General features: G+C 34.5%; 1 protein-coding gene across 1 annotated transcript in view; it reads right to left on the reverse strand.

Moving 5' to 3' along the window:
• The window catches only part of LOC107558363 (mitofusin-1-like), a 12,905-nt gene extending 7,290 nt beyond the window's left edge, over window positions 1–5,615 (reverse strand). The window contains exons 1-5 of the mRNA XM_016242023.1: window positions 5,537–5,615; window positions 4,228–4,350; window positions 3,943–4,078; window positions 3,697–3,859; window positions 2,248–2,401 (exon numbers count right to left, since the gene is read on the reverse strand). Coding sequence (XP_016097509.1) covers window positions 2,248–2,401; window positions 3,697–3,859; window positions 3,943–4,078; window positions 4,228–4,342 — 568 coding nt within the window. The 5' untranslated portion in view covers window positions 4,343–4,350; window positions 5,537–5,615. The remainder of the gene's footprint in view (window positions 1–2,247; window positions 2,402–3,696; window positions 3,860–3,942; window positions 4,079–4,227; window positions 4,351–5,536) is intronic.
• Between the last annotated feature and the right edge of the window lie 5,227 nt (window positions 5,616–10,842).

Genomic DNA, 10,842 nt, shown 5'->3' on the forward strand with positions numbered 1-10,842 from the left:
CACACACACACACACACACACACACAGACACAGACACAGACACAGAAACAGACACAGACACAGACACACACACAGGCACAGAAACAGACACAGACACAGGCACAGAAACAGACACACAAACAGACACAGACACACAGGCACATAAACAGACACACAGGCACATAAACAGACACACAGACATTCAGACACAGACACAGAAACAGACACACAGACACAGACAGACACAGACACACACACACACACACACACACAGACAGACACAGACAGACAGACAGACACACAGACACAGACACAGACACACACAGACAGACACAGATAGACACACACACAGACAGACAGACACACACACACACACAGACAGACACACACACACAGACACAGACACACACACACACACACACACACAGACAGACACAGACAGACAGACAGACACACAGACACAGACACAGACACACACAGACAGACACAGATAGACACACACACAGACAGACAGACACACACACACACACAGACAGACACACACACACAGACACAGACACACACACACACACACACACACAGACAGACACAGACAGACAGACAGACACACAGACACAGACACAGACACACACAGACAGACACAGATAGACACACACACAGACAGACAGACACACACACACACACAGACAGACACACACACACAGACACAGACACACACACACACACACACACACAGACAGACACAGACAGACAGACAGACACACAGACACAGACACAGACACACACAGACAGACACAGATAGACACACACACAGACAGACAGACACACACACACACACAGACAGACACACACACACAGACACAGACAGACACACAGACACACACAGACATGCATCTTTATTATGCCCTGTAATCTAATTATAACAGTTTATTTCATGCATGTTAAAGAAAACCAGTAGTGCAACCCACCAATAACGTTAGGGCACTACGGCTAACAATTCAACCTCTAGAAATATATTCACGCTCAGTCTGAATAACCCTTTAGGAACTCTTGCAAATTTGGATTTCACAAACCACAAAGCCAGCCATGTACTGTACAGTTTGATAATGCTTGCAGTAGGAATACATTTCTCTTTTTATCACATACAGCATTTTTTTTTCTGGTATATAAATATACAAAAATTACCACAAATATATTCCTAAAATAATTTTTTTAAATACATATATATTTTAATAAATATATAAATAAATATATATTTAGATAATTAATAATAATATTTAATATAAGTTACTAAAATATTTTCAATCCGAATATATTTATATTTTCCAAATAAATAAATAAATTTAATAGAAACATATATCCAACACAGCAAGTTTGCATCATCACAAAAATATTTTAATATAATTAGCAATGTTTCGGTTAATTGTCCTTCCTCAGGCTTTACTCAATTTATTTTAAGAATGGAAATGTTATCTCCTTGCCCCTTAAAGTGCATTTTGAAACATATTTTGGCATTTGAAGGTTTAAACAATATATTTTCAATTTTAAAAAAACTTATAAATTTAGATACAACTATAAAACTATTTGAAAATCTGGAATCTGAGGGTGCAAAAAAATCTAAATACTGAGAAAATCATCTTTAAAGTTGTCCAAATGAAGTTCTTAGCAATGCATATTACTAATCAATAATTAAGTTTTGACATACTTGCAGTAGGAGACGTACAAAATATCTTCATGGAGCATGATCTTTACTTAATATCCTAATGATTTTTGGCATAAAAGAGAAATGTATAATTGTGACCCATACAATGTATTGTTGGCTATTGCTACAAATATCCCCCAGCGACTTAACACTGCTTTTGTGCTGCAGGGTCACACATACATATATATATTAATATATTAAATATAAATATATAAATATATAAAAATGTATATATTTATAATTTATAATAATACAAAACTTTAACTTTTAATACGGGAAACATTTTTTTTAAGAATGTTGGCAACTAAACCGTTTCGGTTCCCACTGATTTTTATTGTATGGACAAAAAAATACAATGGAAGTCAATGGGTACCAAAACTGTTTGGTTATCAACGTTCTTCAAAATATAATTTTTGTGTTCGGCAGAAGAACAAACGTTCTGAAATGGAATGAAATGAGTGTGACAGTTTAATTTCAGTGTGAACTGTTCATTTATACACCCAAATCTGATTCTCATCCGCTAGATGTGATGCTGGCTCGTGAAGCCGTCAGGATCACGCTCTTACCCGTCTCTGGCATGCCCTGCGCCCGCTGCATCCGTGAGTTCAGCACCTCCTTCGCCGACACGAAGAAAATACGATTCGGCGCTTGAGCTCGATCCACAACCCTCAGCTCCTCCACCAGGAAGTTCACACACCTGTCCGTGTGCTGCTTTCGCACCTGAGACCATTAAACAACCGCAAATCAATGACAGATTTACAGATACACTCACTTCACATTGGGAAACTCTGGAGTAGAGGTGACCAATATAGATTTTTATTATTATAATTATTACAATAATTAGTATACTATGTTATTATAATTTAAAAATGCATAAATATGGGAATTCAAAAAATGAATTCCCATATTATTTAGATGGGAACTTTATTATTTATTTTTCACAAGACATTTTTAATCATATTTTGTCAATAATAAGAGAGGCATCTGAAATCAATTTTTTTCCATTTTCTAACTTTTATTTTTTCCCCCAAATTCTACGAATTTTAATTTTCCTGGATTCCGTCTTAATGTCCCATCACAATTATGTTTTAATCAACAAAAAGTAAATCTTTTCAGTTGATTTCATGATCAACCTTTGCAATTTAATATATTTTTTGAAACTTTAACAATTTGAGAAATTTTATTTATTTTTTTGAAACTTTTATTTTTCCCGTAATTCTGCATTTTCGGTTTTATTTTTTCTGGATTCTGTGTTAATTTAGTAGTCGCTTAACTAAATCTGAATTATGAATTGATTTAATAAAATTTCATTAAACTTAATAATTAAACTTTCACAATGAATGACAGAAGCCTTTAAAATCTAATTTTTAGATTCCACTATATAACGCTAAAATATTTCTGTCAAAGTTAAACCAAACTTTTATTTTGACAGGTTGTCATGAAGAGTTTCTGTGTTTTAATAAATTGTATTATTTATTACTATTATTATTATTATTATTAATTGTGTTACTATTATTATTATCTTTGAGAATTACATTCTACTGTGCAACAATAATATATTTCTGTCATTATTTCTTCAAGTTAAACCAAACCTTTATTTTGACAGGTTGTCATGAAGAGTTTCTGCGTTTTAATAAATTGTGTTATTTATTATTAGATCATTTTTATTATTATTATTATTATTATTATTATATGTTGTTATTATTATTATTATTTCTTCAAGGTAAACCAAACCCTTTTTTCGGTGATTTGCATTGAAGACATTCGAATCTCTGCGAGTATCTTAACATAAAGATCTCATATATTTTTTGCTTTAATATTCACAGACATGAGTTCATACTGCAATCTGACTAATTGTACAGCTCTACTTTTCATGTATTCTTCCAAATTTTGTAAAATTCCATCACATTCCGCATTCGACATTAAATTCCATTTTACTGGATTTGTGTTTTCTGGAAATCACAGGGCCCTAACGGAGAAACTTCTGAGATAAATCATGCTTCTGGCCGCCGGACCTTGATGCTTTTCTCCTCCTCGGACCCTTCGGTCTTCAGAAAGGCCTTGTCTTCATCCGTGCCCTCCACGCTCAGGAAGCAGTTAGTGGTGTGGCCGATGCCGCTGGGTAGCACGCGGTCACGCAGCATGGCGTTGATAACCGTGCTCTTGCCATTGCTTGTTCTGTAACAAACAGAGGACGTTTAGAACATTTATTGAAGTGAAACGCTTCTCTGATGCAACTTGCGATCTAACACAAAACCCACCTGCCGAAAAAAGCCACCTTCATGTGTCTGCGAGCTAACACCTCTTTAATGGTGGACAGTTTGCTCGTGTACGCCTCGATCTGATCCAGCTGCCTCCTGTTTGCAATATTCTCCAGCGACTCATTATTACAGGTTTCTGTTGAGACACAAGTAAACAAAACACATGCAAATATCAACACTACTGTAGTTAACCAAACAAACATTACTAACCAATCCTGCACATTTCTAATGGAGGACCTATTGTTACACTGAAATTCACAGAAATCAACTTAAAATTCAGTTTACCTTTTACAAACTCCGAGCCCTCCTGAACGTAAACTAAAAGCTGCTCAAAAACCTCTCCGATCTTCTTTTTGGCCAGAACAAAACGCTTTAACGGAGAAGGATCCGACTGCTCCATTTCCACACCTGCACGGAGAATATTTCAGAAACATCATGAGAATCCGACGAGATCAGGAACAGGGTTTTTAGCGTTAAATTCAACTAAAACATTTTTTTTTTAAATACTTTAAATAAAATAAACATTAAATGAAATAATATATTATTTCAGCTAGTTGCCAAGTCAGCATTTCTCAATAAATATTCTCTAAAAAAGCCAAAATAAAATACTGAAATAAAAAAAAACTATATAGACATATTTACAAAATAAAAAAACTAATAAAAATTATAAAAGTACTAAAACTTAAATTATAGAAAAAACTACAATTATACTAAAACTTAAGTTAAAAAATATAAATTTCAATATATTTATAAAAGCTATAATAGTACATTAATGATACTAAAATGCATCCTTAAAAGAGATAAGTTCAGGGGACATTATTATGGATTATCATTATTTATTTATAAATTATATTTGCTCACTCTTATCTTCAGGACCTTCACATCAGAGCCAAAAATTGCAAATAAAACAATTTAGAATTTTTTTTTTTGAGGTTAATAAATCTGGAGACTCCTCTCATTAACAAAAGAAGTGTCATAGCAATACTAAATTATTTTATTATTATTATTTATTAAAAACGTTAAAATACGTGCAGTTATACTACCAGTGTATTCTTTAAAGTACCACGTAAATACCATGGTATATAAATATGGTAAACATTCAGTACCGTGTTTTTTCCATGACGTCACACAGTAAATAAAAATACAATATATCATACAAAAGTGAAAGTAACCCATGATGATTATTCATGCTAAAAAACGTCTCAAAAGCAAAATCTGGTGACTTCCTGAGAAACAATTCAATCTAAACACGGTGTTTACATAAGCGTATCAATGCACGCGTGTAAAGTATGGAGTACGAAACCTGCAAAAACAGTAAATAAATAAATACACAAAAAAATACGAAATACATTTGAGAAACTCTTCCCTATTGAAACGAATACTTATTTAAGTTAACATGAATTTTCTCTCTGGTATTTCTAAAACTACAGCTGTAAGTTAATAATCGAGATATCAGTAAAGGTGACATGAGCGTTTAGCTTTAGCGCAGGAGACACATGATATCTAATCATTAATATCTGATTTCGTTTTCTACATATCATATTATCGCATAATCACTCTAGATGCAGTAAAACACATGCATCACAGATCTTACCCGATCACAGGACTGTTAAATCCTCTCCTGTCATGACAAACAGATGCTAAACTCACTGCCGACACCGAACCCGCAACGATTTCAAAATAAAAGTCCCAGACGAGCGTGCTGCTAAGTTCAAAATAAAAGTCACGGCACAGCCGAAAACTCGCTGTTCCTCCAAAAATAAAATTATAATCTTGTGTGCTGTGATTTATTTCTGCCAAACACAAAAGTTATGTGAAATTCTTGCACTTTTCACCTACACTCAATTACGCGTGCTCTGTTTTTTAGGATGATGAAAAGGTTAAAAGTGACAATTTTAGGCTGGTCTGCCTCAGCGGGCAAACAGCGCTTGTCAATGTCAAAATAATTTAGACGGCCAATCAAATCAAAGTAGGCGGGGTTTACCATTAACAAGCAGAGCGCGGTTAAAGAGTGTGAGGTAAGATGAAAATAGCTAAACATTTAATATTTGACAACAGTTTTATGACAGAAATGTTACATGACTGACACTCCACTTTTTCCTCAAACATGACCGTTCAGAATTCAAAATATGGAGTAATTTACGATTCACATAACTGAATATGACCAGAGACATGAAACGTTTTGAATTTTCGTCATGTTAGGCATACAAATAAGAGTATACAAATGCATATTTTAAAATATTATTTACAAATAGATTAAAAGTGATTACTTAAATACTAGCATTAGACCTAGCATCTCATTGTTCGTTGTATTTCTTTATACTTTATAAAAACGTTAACTCCAATGTTCAAACGATCATTACGACATAACTGTCATTCTCCAACAACTAGGCTATATTTTAAGTTTTCATTTCTCTTTGGAGTGTTACAAGCTGTTCGTGAATAGATAAGATCCCTAAAGTTGCAAAGACTAAAGTCTCAAAACCAAAGAGATATTCTTTATAAAAGTTAAGAGTCAGCCACGCCCTCCTAAAACGGCTCGTTCTAACACGCCCCCACATATCTACCTCACTATGTGGAAATATTAGCATAACGCCGCCCAAATGTTCACGCAAAGAAAGAAGGCGTAACTTTATTGTTGCTGCCACCGCCGCCGCCTTGTTGTGAAGACGCTGTGTGTTTCGTTGCGAAAGCAAAAATACTTACTTTGGTTTCTGCGAAAACGCGGACGGATCGATTCATAAAAACATAATTTACTCTCTAGTGTGGAATGCCACGGAATTCGTCAATTTTGGACGAATAAATCAAAAGTAGGTCTGCCACTTAATTCGAATCGCGATATGAACTAGTGTCTGTGAATATTAAAATGCAAAAAGACGGTTTAAATATGAATCCTGCATGTCCCGCTTGCCTCTGTATGTATGAATGGCAGAAACGCGGTTTTGTTTACTACACAAATACTGAAGCACGCGTGACGCTCGCGGTGATTTCCGGCCTCTGCGTTTCACTATATGACGACATGAACACAAAAACGTAGTCTCTTTCTTTAAAACACATTACAAATCTTACTGACCCCAAACTTTTAAACGGCAGTGTAGTAATGAAACTAACATTTATTTCTTACTCGTTTTACATTTGCATTTAATCATGTAGCAAATGCTTTTATCCAAAGTGACTCACAAAACATTTATCAACATAGTAAGGTTTCAATTATTTCAAATCACAGCTGAAATCATCTACTGTTGGTTTTCTTTTAAATGTCTTAGTTAATGGAATCCATAAATCCATCTTTTAAAACTATGACAAGGTTTAGCACTTAGATCGACGTGTTTTTCCTTTTCAATTTGTCTTTCAAGTATACTGTTTGAGTCACCTCTACATTTGATCAGCTTGAAGGACTGGGTTGCTCTTTATGGTCCATTTAAAAATGCTGGCCTGAGTTTGTGGATACAATATTGATGCAAACCTGCAGAAAAAATCTGACTATAAAGTGCGAGTTTCTCTTCACCTCTATGTTCTTGACCAAATCACTGAACCTCATATTGCACCAGGACGAGTGTTGTGGTGTACTGTAAAAAAATCACTTCTGATCAGGTTAAAAAAAAGATTAATAACTACTCATGAAGACAAAAAATTGAATAAAAAGCTTCTTAACACAGATTCAGAATTATATATTAACAAAGAAAAACAGGCAGCCTATATTGTCTATCGGCAATAGTATAGTGATGTCTTCCGTCAACGTGCTGAATTTGTTTGACAAATTTGAATCCGATGCTAATTATGCATGGGCATATCTTTCAAATTTGCTGAACAACCGTAAAAGCAACCACACTTTAAGGCAATTTCTTCTCTTCGTCCCACATATCAATCTGAATCCAGCATCCTTGTGTGTTTTTCCATAAACAGACCAGAATTTCTGGTTATGCTCGTGTTTAAGTAAAAACAAAGGGCAGAATCAAATTCGTATCAGCTGAGTCTTTATTTGTGCAATTCAAGAGAACCATAAACAACAATACTCCTTCAGCTGAACATCACAACAGGTGCAGAGTAGAATTAAATGAGATAAAATAGAAATAGAATAGCAAATCTGAATAACTGCTCTTTTGATCATTATAAGGCTGCAGTTTACTAAAAGTTTGCATGTATAAAACATGTGCATTTAAATTAAGTGAATTTATCAATCCTAACTACTGTAGTATCAGCACACTAATACAACAAATGCATTATCACACACAAAGAGTGCAATTATTGCACATGATGCTGTTTACAGAATTATTCTTAGTAAAGCACCTGCAAGAAAAATAAATAGAGGATGCATATAAACATGCATATCAACAAAATATACAGAGAATTTAATAGAAGGCGCAAATGATCAGATTTAAAACCATTGCTGAATGTCAAGTAAGTCATGGATATATCAATATAATACAATTTTATTTAAATGTGTATATATGAACAATATCACACTCGTAGCTGATATAGAGCGATAATACTACACTCTTAAAAATAAAAGTGCTTCACGTTAACTCCAATGTTCAAAGGATCATTACGACATAACTGTCATTCTCCAACAACTAGGCTATATTTTAAGTTTTCATTTCTCTTTGGAGTGTTACAAGCTGTTCGTGAATAGATAAGATCCCTAAAGTTGCAAAGACTAAAGTCTCAAAACCAAAGAGATATTCTTTATAAAAGTTAAGAGTCAGCCACGCCCTCCTAAAACGGCTCGGTCTAACACGCCCCCCCATATCTACCTCACTATGTGGAAATATTAGCATAATGCCGCCCAAATGTGCACGCAAAGAAAGAAGGCGTGGTTTCAGTAACCGCAGTTAGTGTTGAAGCAGCATGTCAGGGAGACGCTGTGTGTTTCTAGACGAAAGAGGCGTAACTTTATTGTTGCTGCCACCGCCGCCGCCTTGTTGTGAAGACGCTGTGTTTCGTTGCGAAAGCAAAAATACTTACTTTGGTTTCTGCGAAAACGCGGACGGATCGATTCATAAAAACATAATTTACTCTCTAGTGTGGAATGCCATGGAATTCGTCAATTTTGGATGAATAAATCAAAAGTAGGTCTGCCACTTAATTCGAATCGCGATATGAACTAGTGTCTGTGAATATTAAAATGCAAAAAGACGGTTTAAATATGAATCCTGCATGTCCCGCTTGCCTCTGTATGTATGAATGGCAGAAACGCGGTTTTGTTTACTACACAAATACTGAAGCACGCGTGACGCTCGCGGTGATTTCCGGCCTCTGCGTTTCACTATATGACGACATGAACACAAAAACGTAGTCTCTTTCTTTAAAACACATTACAAATCTTACTGACCCCAAACTTTTAAACGGCAGTGTAGTAATGAAACTAACATTTATTTCTTACTCGTTTTACATTTGCATTTAATCATGTAGCAAATGCTTTTATCCAAAGTGACTCACAAAACATTTATCAACATAGTAAGGTTTCAATTATTTCAAATCACAGCTGAAATCATCTACTGTTGGTTTTCTTTTAAATGTCTTAGTTAATGGAATCCATAAATCCATCTTTTAAAACTATGACAAGGTTTAGCACTTAGATCGACGTGTTTTTCCTTTTCAATTTGTCTTTCAAGTATACTGTTTGAGTCACCTCTACATTTGATCAGCTTGAAGGACTGGGTTGCTCTTTATGGTCCATTTAAAAATGCTGGCCTGAGTTTGTGGATACAATATTGATGCAAACCTGCAGAAAAAATCTGACTATAAAGTGCGAGTTTCTCTTCACCTCTATGTTCTTGACCAAATCACTGAACCTCATATTGCACCAGGACGAGTGTTGTGGTGTACTGTAAAAAAATCACTTCTGATCAGGTTAAAAAAAAGATTAATAACTACTCATGAAGACAAAAAATTGAATAAAAAGCTTCTTAACACAGATTCAGAATTATATATTAACAAAGAAAAACAGGCAGCCTATATTGTCTATCGGCAATAGTATAGTGATGTCTTCCGTCAACGTGCTGAATTTGTTTGACAAATTTGAATCCGATGCTAATTATGCATGGGCATATCTTTCAAATTTGCTGAACAACCGTAAAAGCAACCACACTTTAAGGCAATTTCTTCTCTTCGTCCCACATATCAATCTGAATCCAGCATCCTTGTGTGTTTTTCCATAAACAGACCAGAATTTCTGGTTATGCTCGTGTTTAAGTAAAAACAAAGGGCAGAATCAAATTCGTATCAGCTGAGTCTTTATTTGTGCAATTCAAGAGAACCATAAACAACAATACTCCTTCAGCTGAACATCACAACAGGTGCAGAGTAGAATTAAATGAGATAAAATAGAAATAGAATAGCAAATCTGAATAACTGCTCTTTTGATCATTATAAGGCTGCAGTTTACTAAAAGTTTGCATGTATAAAACATGTGCATTTAAATTAAGTGAATTTATCAATCCTAACTACTGTAGTATCAGCACACTAATACAACAAATGCATTATCACACACAAAGAGTGCAATTATTGCACATGATGCTGTTTACAGAATTATTCTTAGTAAAGCACCTGCAAGAAAAATAAATAGAGGATGCATATAAACATGCATATCAACAAAATATACAGAGAATTTAATAGAAGGCGCAAATGATCAGATTTAAAACCATTGCTGAATGTCAAGTAAGTCATGGATATATCAATATAATACAATTTTATTTAAATGTGTATATATGAACAATATCACACTCGTAGCTGATATAGAGCGATAATACTACACTCTTAAAAATAAAAGTGCTTCACGATGCCATAGAAGAACCTTTTTGTCTAAATGGTTCCATAAAGAACCTTCAACATCTGAAGAACCTTTCTGTTTCACAAAAGCTTCTTTGTGGCGAAAGAAGGTTCTTCAGATTATAAAAA

The sequence above is a fragment of the Sinocyclocheilus grahami genome, unplaced genomic scaffold, assembly GCF_001515645.1.
Source record: "Sinocyclocheilus grahami isolate Dianchi unplaced genomic scaffold, SAMN03320097.WGS_v1.1 scaffold643.1, whole genome shotgun sequence".
Taxonomy (NCBI): domain Eukaryota; kingdom Metazoa; phylum Chordata; class Actinopteri; order Cypriniformes; family Cyprinidae; genus Sinocyclocheilus; species Sinocyclocheilus grahami.